Source organism: Rhineura floridana, chromosome 22, assembly GCF_030035675.1.
Source record: "Rhineura floridana isolate rRhiFlo1 chromosome 22, rRhiFlo1.hap2, whole genome shotgun sequence".
Lineage (NCBI taxonomy): Eukaryota > Metazoa > Chordata > Lepidosauria > Squamata > Rhineuridae > Rhineura > Rhineura floridana.
The window spans coordinates 8,778,914-8,796,671 of NC_084501.1; the positions used below are offsets into that span (position 1 = coordinate 8,778,914).

General features: G+C 45.9%; 2 protein-coding genes across 2 annotated transcripts; one reads left to right on the plus strand and one right to left on the minus strand.

Moving 5' to 3' along the window:
* The first annotated feature begins 242 nt into the window (after positions 1-242).
* On the plus strand, positions 243-6,174 carry LOC133375139 (C-reactive protein-like). The gene is made up of 2 exons (XM_061606703.1): positions 243-414; positions 4,295-6,174. The coding sequence occupies exons 1-2, from the start codon at positions 351-353 to the stop codon at positions 4,957-4,959; spliced, it is 729 nt and encodes a 242-aa protein (XP_061462687.1). The 5' UTR covers positions 243-350; the 3' UTR covers positions 4,960-6,174.
* A 714-nt stretch (positions 6,175-6,888) lies between these two features.
* LOC133375140 (mucosal pentraxin-like) lies at positions 6,889-9,622 on the minus strand. Its single transcript, XM_061606704.1, has 2 exons — positions 9,446-9,622; positions 6,889-8,155 (listed from the first exon to the last, which is right to left on the minus strand). Exons 1-2 carry the CDS (start codon positions 9,507-9,509, stop codon positions 7,542-7,544), a joined length of 678 nt encoding a protein of 225 aa, XP_061462688.1. The 5' UTR covers positions 9,510-9,622; the 3' UTR covers positions 6,889-7,541.
* Positions 9,623-17,758: the final 8,136 nt, after the last annotated feature.

Here is a 17,758-nt window from a genome sequence, read left to right on the forward strand (position 1 = left end):
CTTAAGAGATGGATTCCATGGTCAGGAAAATGACCTAGAAAAGGTCTTCTGGAGTCCAGGGTTCGAGAGTGGTGCTTTTCCTACTGGGAAGAGTTAAAAGTAAACCAGCAGGCACCACTGTCTGTTTGGAGAGGAGGAAATCAAAACAGTTGGAAAAAACAAAACATTACGTCCTGTGCAACTCCCAGGGGACTGGCTGGAAAGACTCGCCCACCCCTTTCAGTTCAGAGATAAAATCCAGAGACAGGCCAGGGATTGGTTTCATCCAAGAAGGAGCACTCCAGGGCAGGTCCAACTGGGTCCAGGGGCCACGTCATCCTCCCCGCCAGTGTCTTGTGCAGCCAATCAGCATGAGGATCCTTCATCCCTTTCTCCTGATCCTGGCCGGCCAGCTGGGATCTCTGGCCCAGGAAGGTGGGTGCCACGTTGAGCTGTGGAAAGCAAACTGGGTGTAGTAGGGCATGTGAGTGCATAAGCCAAAGGACTGGGTCACAAGCAGGGGTGAGGGAGAGGTTTTTTTTTAAAAAAAGCAATTTTGATTGGATCTTAAATAATGCAAATAATGCAAATGAATAAACGCTATAGCCAGTCTGGAGAACTGATGTTGAATAACACAAAATATGTAGCCCAAGGAATAAAGGATTTGAAGCGTAAATATATACCATATAAGAAACAGAAACCAAATAAAAATGGTGAGTTCCATACGCCCATAGAAACTTTGGAGACGCAGTGATGCAAATTGTTAGGGTTAACATATGAAAGTTCCACCAGACTGCATAAAATGCTCGTGGACGTTCCTTGCCTTGCATGATTTTTATGCTGTGTATAATCTTTTCAGATACAGCAATAACCCATACATTTCTCAACCAAGTAGAAATGTCCCAATCACTCAGTACTTCCTAGTGTTGTACAGATTTGATTCAGTTTGCATTTAAAGGAGAACCTACCTAACCTGCACTTTCTGAAACCATACGGCAACCCAAACACAGCCCTCCTTTGAAATTCTCAGTTCTCTAAATTTTGCAATGCAGTTCTCCAGCCAAGTCATGTGTACAAAAATGCATATACTGCATGGGGGAAAAATGCATGCATTAATTTTTATTTATTTATTTATTATTTGATTTATATCCCACCCTTCCTCCCAGCAGAAGCCCAGGGCAGCAAACAAAAGCACTAAAAACACTTTAAAATGCCATAAAAACAGATGTAATTTAAAATACAATAAAACAAAACAACTTTAAAAACTTTTTTTAAAAAAGCTTTGAAGACATCTTTTAAAAAAAGTTTAAAACACACACACACACACACACACATTTAAAAAGGGTTAAAAACATTAAAAAGCAATTCCAAGCAGGCCGGGATAAGGTCTCCACTTAAAAGGCTTGTTGAAAGAGGAAGGTCTTGAATCAGCGCCGAAAAGATAACAGAGATAATGAAAATAATGTCAGGAAATGGCTTTGCAAAAATGTGTATATTAAGGGAAATTGCAGACCAACATGAGCACATTAGGAGAAATTTGCATGGGGAAGACCCGTAGCTTAATAGTGGAGCACTAATAGAACTCACTTTGGAACCATGGAGAGTTGCTGTAGTCAATGTAGACAGTACTGAGATAGATGGTCTGACTCAGTATAAAAAGGCAGCTTCCTATGTCCCTATGAGGTGTTCAGACTGGAGCCAAGAATCACATCTGGGTGGAGGGGAGAATTGTTCAATGAGAATCCTCAAGTGTCAGATCTACGGTAAAAATCCTCTTACCAAAAAAACTCAGTCTTTCAGAATGTAGGAACTGCATCATTATACTGGATCAGTCTGTTGGTCCATTTAGCTATTACTATTTTGAACTACCACTCCCATCAGCCCAATCCAGTGGCCATGCTGGTTGAGGCTTATGGGAGTTGTAGTTCAAAAAAGTAACTTTTCCAAGCTCTGCATTTAGCTCAATGTTGTCTACACTAACTGGCAGTGGCTCTCCAGGATTGCAGAGCCCTACCTGAAGGAGCTGGGGATTGAACCTGGGACAAGTGAGAAATTTCTCAGAGCAGTGGGAAATTCTCATATAGAGGCCAAGCATGACCCCCTCTGGACTCTTGCAGTTAGGAGCTTTCCTCTTTGCAATTCCATCCTTTTGCCAGAGGATGGCAGTGGTGTGCTGGCTGAATGCTCTCTGACTTGAGTCAGACGAATCTGTCGATTGCAGTTTCTAGCTATTTCTCATCTCTCCAGCCTTAACTTCAGTTCACTCCATTTCTGCATTTTATTAGATTGTACTGCCTTCAAGTCAATTCCGACTTATGGCGACCCCAGGAACAGGGTTTTCATGAGGCTGAGAGGCAGTGACTGGCCCAAGGTCACCCAGTGAGCTTCATGGCTATGTGGGGATTCGAACCCTGGTCTCCCAGGTCCTAGTCCAACACCTTAACCACTGAACCATACTGGCTCTCATTTCTGCATTAGTTTGTGATTATTTAAAAAAAATGTACAAAAATCCATAAGACGTATTTTCAAGCAAGTCATATGTGCATTTTTTGCAAGCGGTTTCCCGTAACGCAATGCAATTTTGTATATTCGTTTCAATTAATTTTGCATGCATTTTTGGGGGGGTTTGGAGAACTACACCTCAGCATTTGGAGAATTGCGGAGAACTGTGCTTTGGTTTGCCTTTTGGTTTGGGAGGTGTGGATTTGCCTTGAAATCAAACTGAATTAATTCCTCCTACGTTCTTTCAGTTCACGCTCCTCAGATCCCAAGAGCTGTTGTCAGCTCTAGTTTTTAAGGCTCATAGTAGTTAGTCTGGTTGTATCTGGCACCTCACACCTGTGGAACTATATTCCACTTGAAATACATCACGGGTGCAAAGCCTATGACCTTCCAAATGTTGCTGAATTACAGCTCCCATCATCCCCAATTACTGGCTGTGCTGGCTAGGGCATTATGGGAGTTGGAGTCCAGGAACATCTGGAGGGAAACAGGTTCCGGATCCCTGAAATACATAATGCCCCCTCATTGCAGGCCTTCAAATGGGCACTAAAGGCCCTTTTTGTTTACAGCTGCCTTCTCTTAAATGAGGCTTTTCTTTGGGTGGTCCCCTTGTTTAGGGTTATTTATCTGATTTCACTGTTCTTACTCTGCTGAATGAGTATTGTTGTTGGCTCTTGGTTTTGATCATGTGATATTTTATGGCTTTAAACTTGACTATTGATTTTAGGTTGTGAATTTATATGTTGGAAGCTGCTTTGGCCCTAAGAGGCAGACTCCAAATAGGAGGTTGTTGTCAGGGAAGTCCTATTCAGAGTAGATCCATTGGAATTAATGGATCTAAGAAGGGGCAGATCCACACCGTACATTTAAAGCACACCCAATGCACATTTAAAGTATATGACTCCCCCCAAGGAGTTCTGGGAATGGTGGTTTTCCCCTCGCAAAGCTACAAATTCCCAATACCCTTAACAAACTGCAACTCCCAGGATTCTTTGAAGGAAGCCATGTGCTTTAAATGAATAGGGTGAACCTGCCCTTTGTCATGTATATTAGCTTCAGTAGGTCAGCTGTGAGTTGGACTAGCATAGAATACCACCCATAAATAAAAAGTTCTCTGGAATATCATTAATGTTATTTATAATTATATATAATTTGTTGTTCTATGCCTTCAAGTTGATTACAACTTATGGCGATCCTATGAATCAGCGACCTCCAATAGCATCTGTTATAAACCACCCTATTCAGACCTTCTAAGTTCGGGTCTGGGGCTTCCTTTATGGAATCAATCCATAGATATGAATAATATCTATTCATATCAGGCAGGCACCTTCATTGTGCTGTTTTTTCTCTCTCTCTCACTCACTCACTCACTCACACTCACTCACACACTCACACACAGAGAGAACATATATATCTTGCTAAATAAAGAGAATAAATAAATCTGAACGGCTTTGTGAGTGATAAACACAAGAAGGCATCGTCCATATTTCAGAGGTGGCACGTGAAAGCCCTCTTTGAAATATGTGCATATTCTCCCAAGAGCCAATGTGGTGCAGTAGTTAGAACGTTGGAGTGGGATCTGGGAGACCAGGGTCCAAATCCCCACTCAGCCATGAAGCTCACTGGGTGACCTTGAACCAATCACTCAGCCTATCCTACCATGCAGGGTTGTTGTGAGGATAAAATCAGAAGGGGAAGGACCATGTTTGTACACCACCTTGTGCTTCTTCGAGGAAAGCTGGGATATGCAGGTAACAATAAATAACAATTTAAAAAGAGGAGGGGGAAATTCATTGTTCATTTCCCCCCACAGATCTCGATAGGAAGGCATTCATTTTCCCAGTGGCAACAGACACCGCCCGGGTGGTCTTGAAGGCCCATCTGCAGATGCAGCCTTTGTCTGCCTTCACCGTCTGCCTGAGATTCCAGTCGGAGCTGACCCGCAATTACTCCCTTTTTTCTTATGCCAGCAAGGTCAGCAACAATGAGATCCTGATCCATTATGATAATCCCAACACATACAGCCTCCTGATGAGAGGTGGCATAGTCACCTTCAACGTCACAGCAAAGCTGGCCTCGGCAATTGGCAAGGAGCACATCTGTCTGAGCTGGGAGTCCGCCACGGGGTTGGTGGACTTCTGGTGGAACGGACAATCTTTACCCCGAAAGCTTCTGATGAAAGGCCAGTCTGTGACTCCAGACGCCTTTATCATCCTGGGGCAAAAGCAGGACTCCTCTGGAGGTGACTTTGATCTCAACCAGTCCTTCGTGGGAGAGATTGAGGACGTGTACATGTGGGACCGGGAGCTGAGCTCCGAGGAAGTGTGCCTCGTCTGGGACAACCGCCCGGCTGATGGCTCCGTCATCGACTGGAGAGCATTGCATTATCAGATCATAGGCGAAGTGGTTGTGGCACCCTCCACGGTTTCTGCCTGCAGAGCTGAGTGCTCTTGTCAAACCCTGCGATGGCCTCAATAAAAAGGTTGTGCGTTGCCTTTAGAACAAAACCGAGGATCCTTTTTAGCCCAACAGGTGAAACCTTTGTCTCCCCCCAGCCCTGCAAGCCAACTCTGACAAGTGGGCAAGGCCACCCACCTCTGAAAAGCTCAAATGGGCTCGGTAATGTATCTATTAGAGCATCTGAAGTATGATACGTAATTTTAATATATGATAGCTAGCGATCACAAAACATTATTAAAAACCACCATATATGGCAATAAAATATTCTTAATACATTCCTTGCATTCAAGACTAGTACTAGATCTTTCCCAAACGCGTTTCAACCTGCAAAGGTCTTCTTCAGTGGGAACTTTGGATTTTGGGTAGCTGGATGTCCCTGAGCTCCTTTTGGCATTTTTAGATCTTGTAAATAACAGATCTGACCTACACCGTATATTGTACCGATGTGTATCTTGCTCAGTGTTTTAATTTAGGCCAATGAATGAATTGTAAGAATCCTAGATGATGCAGGCCTCTCAAATTCAATAGACTTACTTATTTTATCAACCAGCTGCAGAACTGAATGCACCTGGCAAACCCTGTAATGGCTGCAATAAAAAGGCGGCACAGATTGCCTTTAAAACAGGATGGAGGAACCTTTTTAGCCCAAGAGGCCACATCATTGTCTCCCACCATCCCTGCAAGCCAACTTTGACAGGTGGGCAGGGCCACGCACCTGCCAATTGTCTGTCAATTGTGATGATGATGTCAGGTGACTGATAGGTGGACAGTCCCGCCCGCCTGACCAAGTTGACTTGCAGGGGTATGCAAAGCAGTGTCCTGCAGGATTGAACTCTCTGCTCACCAGCTGATGGGCGGGGGGGGGTTAAATCCTGCTGCTTTGGCTGACCGTGCCAGTTCCCTGTGGGTAACTGGTGGGCACAGTCAATGCAGAATTTGACCCCCTGACAGCTGACATCACCCACCCATTGGGGTGACATCAGCTGATTGACAGGTGAGCGTGGTTTGAGGGAAATGGCCTCGTGAACCAAATTGGACCCCCTTGGTGGGCCACAACCGGCCCACGAGCCGGAGGGTCCCCACTCCTGCTTTAGAACAGCAATGTTTTCTGCAGAGCCGCACAGTCAGTAGCATCAGTCAGGTCTGCCTCAGCTTTCTTGCCGAAGCCACCTATGAAATTCATGTACCGACTTTCTCCTGCACCAGTGCTTTCCTAATAAAACGTTTAACGTCTCTCCGTTTGCATCTCCTACAAAGTTGACAATGTTGTGCTGAGCAAAAAGTTATGGCTCACATTTTGGAGGTGCAGTGGTTTGTGGGGTGTGTGTGAGAGAAGTGAGAAGCTGTTGGACTTCAAACCCCGTCAGCCCCAGCTGACAGCTTCTGTTGGACTTCAAATCCCAGCCCCAACATTGAAGGAACGTTTTATTTCAGCGCAATAGAGACAGCAAGAGAGCCAGTGTGGCATAGTGGTTGGACTATGGCCTGGGAGACCCGGGTTCAAATCCCCACACAGCCATGTAGCTCACTGGGTGACCTTGGGCCAGTCACGGCCTCTCAGCCTCAGAGGAAGGCAATGGGAAACCCCCTCTGAAATAATCCTCAGATTTCTGTAGAAACGTAGCGAACTGAATTCAACACTGGAAAAATGAGAAACTGAGAGGACCGAAAGAGACATATCTTTCCATCCCTATACATTAATAGCAACACCTTCGATTTAGCTCTGAAATCAGTGCAGACGTTTTAGAATAGGGGACAGTTTTCTGAAGCCAAACCTGCCAGCACATGATCCAAGACCCAAGCAGGGTCTTGATAAACCTCTTTGTATTTATTGTCTAAAGCAGGCAAAAGAAAATAAAAAAACAAGCAATAAACATCACTCCTGGTGGGCAAACATTCATGTCAGGTAGGCAGTGAGTGGCTTGGTGGGTGACAAGCTCAGAAACATTTGAGGTTTATTATTTATTTATTCATTAGCCGCTTCCCATACAAAAGGTCTCTAAGTGATCTACAAAGCTTTGAAAACATGAAGAATAACGTCAAATTGAAAAGGAGGAGGGGAAGAAAAATGACCCTTTCTTTGGATATCCAATGCTAGTCCTACGCAGAGTAGACCTATTCAATTTAGTAGACATGGGGTTGTCGCCAACTAAGCCTTACTCAGAGTAGACCCCCTGAAATGAACAAACCTAAGTTAGCCATGCCTGTTGGCTTCAATGGATCTACTCTGAGGAGGACTAACGCTGAATACCACCCATGACTAACATACAGTCATTAAATTTAGTGGGTCTGCTCTTAGTTGGAGACAGTCCCATTACAATTAAAACTGCAAAACCTATAGAACAGCCTTCAGCCGCAAAACACCAGCAAATCATCATTAAGATGGCAGATAAAGCGCATTTGTGAATAGCTGGTCACCTGTGGTGAGTGAGAAGTGCTTCCAGGCGACCAGGAGGAGAAGCTGGAATAAACTAACTGGACAAGGGAAGGGTCACTGTTTGGTTCTTTTTTCAGATGGCTAATGTGTTGCACAACACATTGTGGGCTAGGAATCTGGGATGGGACAGGCTCATAACTTTGCTTGGAAGGCTGTATTTAGCCTATGCCTGTAATCTCAGCCTACCCTTCACTGCCACGTCCCCCTTGATTTCATACTGCAGATTCTTCCACCCCAGAGCGCATTGGGGCAGCTGCAAATCCTGGTAGGCCGACCTTATCTTGTGAGGAGAGAGGAGAAAGTTCCACATATAGACATCTGTCAGTTCTCCAGAGAAGGAGTTGTAGGAGTCGTAGGTGCCCCCATAGTGGTATTGCTCTTGGCCTAACAGGATGAATGCTTTGGCGCCAACCGTGTACCCTTTCTTCAACCCTTTCCGTGGCCAAGGCCTCCCATTCATCCAGAATTCGGCGATGCCAGTGGCCGATTCCCACCCAAAACAGATGTGTTCCCAGTCAAAGCGGTTCTCTGGGACTTTGAAGGACAAGTATTCTCCTCCCACATACGTTCGGTATTCTCCCGGTTTCGCCTTGAAGATGAGAATCTCATTGTCTTGGGACTGAGTGGCATAGGAGAAGAGACCATAGGGCCGGGTCAAGTCTGTATAGGATCTCAGGCACACTGTGAAGTTCTGCAGTGGTTCCTGAGGAAGGGGTTTGAGGATGACATAGGCCTCACTGGGCTCTGTACGGAAGACAAAGACCTTTCCAGATAGGTCTGTGAGGAGGAAACAGAGAGAAAGAGAGGTTGCCACAATTTTCTGTCTTAGAAGTCTGCTGTGCTTGTTCCAGTTGGATCATTGGTAGGGGTGTAATTCTAATCCAAGGAGAAGGTAAAAAGGTAAAGGTGTCCCCGCACACTTATAGTGCTAGTCGTTTCCGACTCTTAGGGTGACGTCTTGCGATGTTTACTAGGCAGACCGTATATATGGGGTGGGATTGCCAGTTCCTTCCCCGGCCTTTCTTTACCCCCCAGCATATGCCGGGTACTCATTTTACCGACCACGGATGGATGGAAAGCTGAGTGGACCTCGACCCCTTTTACCGGAGATTCGACTTCCTCCTTCCACTGGAATCAAACTCCAGCCGTGAGCAGAGCTCTTGGCTGCGTTACCGCCGCTTACCACTCTGCGCCACGGAGGAGAAGGTAGGCCCCTACAAATGATACAATGCGCCCAATGCATTTAGTCAAATGATGGCTCCTGGTGAGCCATTGTATGAACACAAGAAGAACTCTGCTGGATCAGGCCACTGGCCCAGCTAGTCCAGCACCCTGTCCTCACAGTGCTGACTAGATGCTATGAGAAGCTCGCTAGCAGGACCTGAGCGCAAGAGGATTCTCCCCTCCTAGCCACCACGGCTAGTAGCCATTGACAGCCACATCCTCCACGATTTTGTCTAATCCTCTTTTAAAGCCATCCATGTTGCTGGCCATCGCTGCCTGTTCTGGGAGTGAATTCCACAGCTTAACGAGGTACTATTCACCATGAGTTAAGCAGCCAGGCCAAGGTGTAAGACAGACAAACATATGCTTGTGAAAACCTGATGCGTTCTGTGGTCTACTGTAGTCTGTCTAATAGTGTGTACGTGAGTAAATATACAGAGAGATTAAAAGAAAATGTAAAAAAACAAACTGAATGTTGATCTTAATATTTGTATGAAAATTCCAATCCCATCAAATTTTAAAAGCCAATAGACAGAATAAAATCATCACAGTTTTAATGACGATCATTACGATCACCGTTTTATTTATGATAATTGCCACAATGTTAATTATGTAAGCATTACTTATTATCACAAGTGGCAATGATCACAATTCACATAATAATTTTATTGATTATTGATCATAAGCGGCACAATGATTTTATGGGTTATTTGTCATCATTAATAATATAATGAACATAATGAACAATATAATTTTAACTGTGATCGTTATTCATTGCTATAGTGCTGATAATTTCAGTGATCAGACACAGGCATAATAAACTAGGCACACCAACATGCTAACCTTCCTCGCAGGAGGCCCCTGACAGACTGGTAAAGACGAAGAGAGAGATCCAGAGGGAGTCCATCTTTCACCGATAACAAAAAACGGATTTAAAGAAAAATGTGCAAGAGGAACCTGATCATGGAAGAGAGATGCAGCAGCCTCTGCAGTCATCAGTGACCGTCTGCAAATGCTACATAGGGCTATGTCTAAATTTATCCCTGAAGTGAGACGGGCGGAAGAAAACAGTCCCACAAGGGCTGAGCCTGCAACTGAACAATCCCTTCTCAGTTTCCAGACGTTACAGAAGGGAGGGAGGCTGCTCCTTAACTATTCTTGTACAGGAGGAGTGGGGAACCCATGGCCCTCCAAATGTTGTTAAGACTATACCTCCCATCAGCTCCAGCCAGCAGGGCCAAGGGTGATGTGGGCTGGAGTCCAGCAACATCTGGAGGGCCATAGGTTCCCTACCCCTGTTCTAGACCAACCATGTCCCAGCCAATCAGGGATCACATATTAAATGTGCTTAGAGATGTATAAAGCAGGGATGGGGAGCCCATTGCCTTCCAGGTGTTTGTTGGACTCCAACTCTCATCAGCCCCAGTCAGCATGGCCAATGGGGTCAGGGACAATGGGAGTTGTAGTCCAGCAACATCTGGAGGACCCACATGGTCCCCATGCCTGGCAGTGGCTCTCTAAGTCCACAGGGAGAAGATACCAGATCATTTTCAAATGAAGATGCCAGGGATTGGGCTTTCTGCATGAAATGAATGTGCTCCACTGATGAGCTACAGTGCAATGCCCTTGTGAGGTAGGTTTGGCTGAAGGAAAGGGACCGGCCAAAGGTCACCCAGTGAGCTTCATGCCTGGGCGGGGATCTGACCGCCGGCATCTGGTCCACACTTGTGGATGCGGTTATTGATCCAGCTAGCTCGGAATTGTCTACAACGAAGGGTGGGGAACCTTCTTCATCCAAGGGCAGCCTTCCCTTATTGTCAATCTTCTGGGGGCCACAAGTCAGTGGACACAGAGACTCTTCCTTGGAACAGGCCAGCTTTCTTTTCTTATCTCTTGCAAGGACTGTGGGTGAGACACGCCACTGCTGAGGCAGCATGCCAGCTGTTTTTCTGGATGTTGTGTCATGAAATCCTGGTGACTCACCCGCATCACTGCCAAGAAGAGGAAGGAAGGAACCTGAAAACTGACCATCAGAGATTTCTCGCCTTCATCAATGGGATAGGATAACCGAATGCATTCTCTCCAGCATTTCACAGATGGAAACAGAAACACAATCACCTATTTGCAATTAGGGACCGGGGGGGGGGGAGTAATTAGATTCAGTCTGCATTTCCAGGTGAAACTGCCTCATTTGCAGCTTCTGAAACTATATGCACAGCAAAATCCAGTCGTTCTTCAAACTGCACACTTCTCTGAATTTCGCAGTGCCGTTCTCCAGCCAAGTGACGGGCACAAAAATGTATATAGTAGAGTAGAGCGTGTATTAAAATGCATATATTAGTTAAAATCATACCTTAAAATGGATTGCGTTAGAGAAAATACGCCTCGCAAATTTGGGTGCAATAGGCAAAATTGCATACAAACATACACTCTGAGAAATTTCCACCAAAATGGGAATGAATTTTCAGGGGGGCTTTTTTCTCTTCTTTTCTTTTTTGCAAGCTGATGTGAAAATTTGGAGGACCAAACTTTAAAGAGTGTAAAAATACGAAAGTGGCAGAGTTGCCCATCCTGCAACCCTTCCCCAAAGGTCACACATTCCTCAAGTCCCTTCTCTGTCCCCAGCATGCTGCACATATTTTGTCTGCAATAAACAGCCTGCCCTGCCCTGGCTTCCAAAACAGGATGTGTTAGTAAAACTGTTCCAAAGAATGTGTGTATCTTTTGAAATGTGAGAACGTTTAATCTTGCATCGGATCTGCTTTATGTATTTATTTAGGAAGACTGATAAACCACTCCATTGAAGAGCTCTCTAAGCAGTGGGCATGTTCATCTTGCAGTTTCGATATGGCAAAGGCTGCTAATGCCACGCCATCCAGAAGCTGTTGGACTACAGCTCCCATCAGCCCCGACCAGCATGGCCAGTGTAAAGGATCATGGGGGCAGAGCTTGGAAAAGTTACTTTTTTGAACTACAACTCCCATCAGCCCAGTCCAGTGGCCATGCTGGCTGGGGCTGATGGGAGTTGTAGTTTAAAAAAAGTAACTTTCCCAAGCTCTGGATAGGTGTTGTAGTCCAGTAACATCTGAAGGGCCAGAGGTCCCACGTTCCTGGTCTACTCTAACTGATGGTGGCTCCCCAAAAGCACAGGTAGAGGCAATCCTCTACAGCAGAGTGGTGGTCCTCCAGATGTTGTTGGATTCCTACTCCCACCAGCCCCAGCTGGCATGGCCAGTGGTCAGGGATGATGGGAGTTGTTGCCCAGTAACATCAAGAAGGCATCACACTGGCTACTCCTGAGCCAGAAGCACATTCTTGACAAGAACTTCTACCCTAGTCTTCATCCACAGTGGACTTTCGTTTCTATATATGGTTTTATTGCTGATGGCGTTATTTATCTAAAAAGTGCCTTCCCCAGGATTAACCATCTCAAATCCTATGATCAGCAGGCGAGGCCTTGGTGGTGGTGGTGCCGCCAATGAGTGCTGCCAGGTTGGTGCTGACCCATGACAGGGGCTTTTCAGTGGTGGCTCCTCAGTTGTGGAATGCCCTCCCCAGCGAGGTGCTTCTGTCTCCATCGCTATTGACTTTCAGGAGGAATTTGAAAACATGGAATGCTTACCCAGGCATTTGATGGCAGAAGGGGACTGCTCCGGGCAACCCAAAGATCTCCAATGAAACAATGTTCTTCACTGAACTTTGGGATTGTTGTGGAATTTTCTCCTTAATGGAGTCCTTGTCCAGGAAACGACACTGAGGCAAGTTGAAGCTTACAGCTGTTTATTATACTGACAATTGCAAGGAGTCCCTGCTAGCGTGGGCTATGGTGGGAGACTGCCTTCTTCCCCACTTCACAGGTTTTTATAGGTTTGTACAAGGTACCGTCATGTGTCCCAAGGTACCCAATAAGGGCCTTTACCTGTTCCCGCTCCCACCTGGCTGTGTGATTCATCAGGTAGTTCTCCATTATTGGGATGTTAAAACCCACACACCCATCTTTTGTTTGCCCTGCCCTGTTGCAATATCCATCCCACCTTATCTACATACTAATACCAACGACCCCTGAGGATGGGGTTTTTCCACTTCAGGATATTTTCACTGTGTTTTAGAATGTTGTCAATGGTAATTGTGTTCTGGAATGGTTTTAACTGTTTTTAGGGCCAGTAAAGGGTTCCTTGCTGTGAGGTGTGGTGTAGTGGTTACAGTTTTGGCCTAGGACCTGAGAGACCAGGGAGAACTGGAGTGCTTGGTCTTAGAGGAGAGCATTGATATAGTGAGCATAACGGAGACCTGGTGGAATGGAGAAAACCAGTGGGATACGGTTATCCCTGGATATAAACTATATCGGAAGGACAGGGAAGGACGTATTGGTGGCGGAGTCGCTCTATACGTGAAAGAAGGCATTGAATCCAGCAAGCTCGAAACCCCAAAAGAGGCAGACTCCTCCACAGAATCGTTGTGGGTGGTGATACCATGCCCCAGGAGGGACTTAATACTGGGAACGATCTATCGTCCCCCTGATCAAAATGCTCAGGGAGACCTGGAGATGAGATATGAAATTGAGGAAGCATCCAAACTAGGAAATGTGGTAGTAATGGGTGACTTCAACTACCCGGACATAGACTGGCCGCATATGTGTTCCAGTCATGACAAAGAAGCAAAGTTTCTAGATATTGTAAATGACTATTCCCTAGACCAGTTGGTCATGGAACCGACCAGAGGGACGGCAACCCTGGACTTAATCCTCAGTGGGGACCGGGACCTGGTGCAAGATGTAAGTGTTGTTGAACCGATTGGGAGCAGTGACCACAGTGCTATTAAATTAAACATACATGTAAATGGCCAATTGCCAAGAAAATCCAACACGGTCACATTTGACTTCAAAAGAGGAAACTTCACAAAAATGAGGGGATTGGTAAAAAGAAAGCTGAAAAACAAAGTCCAGAGGGTCACATCACTTGAAAATGCTTGGAAGTTGTTTAAAAACACTATATTAGAAGCTCAACTGGAGTGCATACCGCAGATCAGAAAAGGTACAGCCAGGGCCAAGAAGATGCCAGCATGGTTAACGAGCAAAGTCAAGGAAGCTCTTAGAGGCAAAAAGTCTTCCTTCAAAAAATGGAAGTCTTGTCCAAATGAAGAAAATAAAAAAGAACACAAACTCTGGCAAAAGAAATGCAAGAAGACAATAAGGGATGCTAAAAAAGAATTTGAGGAGCACATTGCTAAGAACATAAAAACCAACAACAAAAAATTCTATCAATACATTCAAAGCAGGAGACCATCTAGGGAGACGATTGGACCCTTGGATGATAAGGGAGTCAAAGGTGTCCTGAAGAACGATAAGGAGATTGCAGAGAAGCTAAAAGAATTCTTTGCATCTGTCTTCACAGTGGAAGATATAGGGCAGATCCCTGAACCTGAACTAACATTTGCAGGAAGGGATTCTGAGGAACTGAGACAAATAGTGGTAACGAGAGAGGAAGTTCTAAGCTTAATGGACAATATAAAAACTGACAAATCACCGGGCCCGGATGGCATCCACCCGAGAGTTCTCAAAGAACTCAAAGGTGAAATTGCTGATCTGCTAACTAAACTATGTAACTTGTCCCTTGGGTCCTCCTCCGTGCCTGAGGACTGGAAAGTGGCAAATGTAACGCCAATCTTCAAAAAGGGATCCAGAGGGGATCCCGGAAATTACAGGCCAGTTAGCTTAACTTCTGTCCCTGGAAAACTGGTAGAAAGTATTATTAAAGCTAGATTAACTAAGCACATAGAAGAACAAGCCTTGCTGAAGCAGAGCCAGCATGGCTTCTGCAAGGGAAAGTCCTGTCTCAGTAACCTATTAGAATTCTTTGAGAGTGTCAACAAGCATATAGATAGAGGTGATCCAGTGGACATAGTGTACTTAGACTTTCAAAAAGCGTTTGACAAGGTACCTCACCAAAGGCTTCTGAGGAAGCTTAGCAGTCATGGAATAAGAGGAGAGGTCCTCTTGTGGATAAGGAATTGGTTAAGAAGCAGAAAGCAGAGAGTAGGAATAAATGGACAGTTCTCCCAATGGAGGGCTGTAGAAAGTGGAGTCCCTCAAGGATCGGTATTGGGACCTGTACTTTTCAACTTGTTCATTAATGACCTAGAATTAGGAGTGAGCAGTGAAGTGGCCAAGTTTGCTGATGACACTAAATTGTTCAGGGTTGTTAAAACAAAAAGGGATTGCGAAGAGCTCCAAAAAGACCTCTCCAAACTGAGTAAATGGGCAGAAAAATGGCAAATGCAATTCAATATAAACAAGTGTAAAATTATGCATATTGGAGCAAAAAATCTGAATTTCACATATAAGCTCATGGGGTCTGAACTGGCAGTGACCGACCAGGAGAGAGACCTCGGGGTTGTAGTGGACAGCACGATGAAAATGTCGACCCAGTGTGCGGCAGCTGTGAAAAAGGCAAATTCCATGCTAGCGATAATTAGGAAAGGTATTGAAAATAAAACAGCCGATATCATAATGCCATTGTATAAATCTATGGTGCGGCCGCATTTGGAATACTGTGTACAGTTCTGGTCGCCTCATCTCAAAAAGGATATTATAGAGTTGGAAAAGGTTCAGAAGAGGGCAACCAGAATGATCAAGGGGATGGAGCGACTCCCATACGAGGAAAGGTTGCAGCATTTGGGGCTTTTTAGTTTAGAGAAAAGGCGGGTCCGAGGAGACATGATAGAAGTGTATAAAATTATGCATGGCATTGAGAAAGTGGATAGAGAAAAGTTCTTCTCCCTCTCTCATAATACTAGAACTCGTGGACATTCAAAGAAGCTGAATGTTGGAAGATTCAGGACAGACAAAAGGAAGTACTTCTTTACTCAGCGCATAGTTAAACTATGGAATTTGCTCCCACAAGATGCAGTAATGGCCACCAGCTTGGACGGCTTTAAAAGAAGATTAGACAAATTCATGGAGGACAGGGCTATCAATGGCTACTAGCCATGATGACTGTGCTCTCCCACCCTAGTCAGAGGCAGCATGCTTCTGAAAACCAGTTGCCGGAAGCCTCAGGAGGGGAGAGTGTTCTTGCACTCGGGTCCTGCTTGCGGGCTTCCCCCAGGCACCTGGTTGGCCACTGTGAGAACAGGATGCTGGACTAGATGGGCCACTGGCCTGATCCAGCAGGCTCTTCTTATGTTCTTATGTTCAGGGTTCAAATTTGCACACATTTATTCAGCCTAGCCTACCTCATGGGGTTGTTTTGAGGATACAAATGAGGAGGAGGATAAGCCACATACCCTACATGGAGCTCTCAGGAGGATATAAAAGGTGGAATATAAACGTAATATCGTAACAAATAATTGAACTTGCACCTCAGTCGGTGCAAATTGGTACAGTTTGTGTAGGTTAGCTAAGGCTTGCCCATAAGAGACAATGGAAATTGGAGTCCAACGAAGGCCATGCGTAGTGCAGTGCTTAGAGTGTTGGGCTAGGAGGACCTCAGAGACCAGGGTTTGAATCCCCACTCATCCATGAAGCTCACCTTTAGTACAAGTCACTCTCTCTTAGCCTAACCTACCTCTCAGGATTGTTGTGAGGATAAACTGGGGAGGAGGAAAATCCATGAAAGCCACCTTGAGCTCCTTGGAGGAAAGGTGGGATATAAATGTAATTATACATAAATACATACATAAATTATGGGGCTGCTATACACAAGAAGGCCCCATTCCCCTCCCTGGTGAAATATCTGAGAATATGTGGGAGGGCTGTGCATGCCCCCCCCGATCTGATTCAGGGCCCCATCCGGCGCTTTGGAACAGTTCTGATCTGACCAGGGATGACCTGGCCTGGGTCTGGGCCCAGAAAGGATTCAGGGGTCTTGAATGGTGTTCAATTGGAGTTTAAAACCATAATTCAACATGCGGCCAGTGGGGGGAGTGAGGAAGAATGAGATGCACACAGGCTCCCTCCCCTTGTTGCCAGACCACCCCCTTCTGGCAAATCCGACCCGACCGGGGGCATTCTGGGGGCTGCCTCAATTCTGCTCCAGCCACATCATGGGATGACCCCAATCAGCCTACTTTGTCCAGTGCATTTGCAGATAACAACAGCACTTTTTTGGGGGGCCCTGTGTTTATTCTAAGCCCCTCTGCCTGCATGCCTCTTCCAGATGAGAACAGAGATGTCAACTCCAAATCAGAACAAATAGGGGCTGTTTAGAGCCCTCTGGCACTTGATTTAAGTTGCTGCATTTCCTCTCCTCATTCCCCCTCCACTAATACCTTGGAGAATGTCTCTGATGCTACGTTTCCTCCCTAATTTGGAAGCATGGGGAGCGTATGGTTCCCATTTCCCATCAATGCTCCCCCAGGGAGCTTTAATCGCCTTGGTGACAGGAGGGGATGGATTGGAGAGCCGTAATGAGAGTCCCCCTGGTGACGGGACGAGGCTTGCTGGTAGAAGATGCTTCTGCGGGGCGATGTGTGCCACGGGGAGTGATGCTCTCAGGTTGCACGGCCGTGTTTTTCAAGTGGTTCACAAGCTCGTTAGAGAACATCCAGGCTTGCATCATGATCAGGCCCTCTCTGGGATACACATTGCATGTACTGACTAATTACAGGGCCGTTGTAAACAATACATCCGGAACTGGAAATGCCAGCTGGGGACAAATAGGCTGAGAACCACAACAAATGTAATCGCCACTTGGTGGAAATCAGAGAAGGCTCTTTTCAATGAGAGCACATGGGCAGAGAACCTTTTTTCAGCCGGAGAGCTGAATGCCAGCGGCGGGCATGGCCAGAGGCAGAAAGTGGGCAGAGGAACAGATGCGACTCTTGCCTTAGTTCAGTTGGCAGCCTTCAGAGGTTTGCGCAAAGACATTCGCCCGCCTTCTCCATGCAGGCAAGGAACATAAGAACATAAGAGGAGCCCTGCCAGATCAGGCCAGTGGGCCCACCTAGTCCGGCATCCTGTTCTCAGAGAGGCCAACCAGATGCCCCCACGCGAAGCAGGACCTGTGCACAACCGCACTCCCCCACCTGCGGTTTCCAGCACCTGGTTTTCAGAAGCATCCTGCCTCCGACAGTGGAGGTAGAACATAATCAGTGTGGCTAGTAGCCACTGATCACATGATCATAGTTCCAGGACACATCCCAGCCAGGCGACAGCAC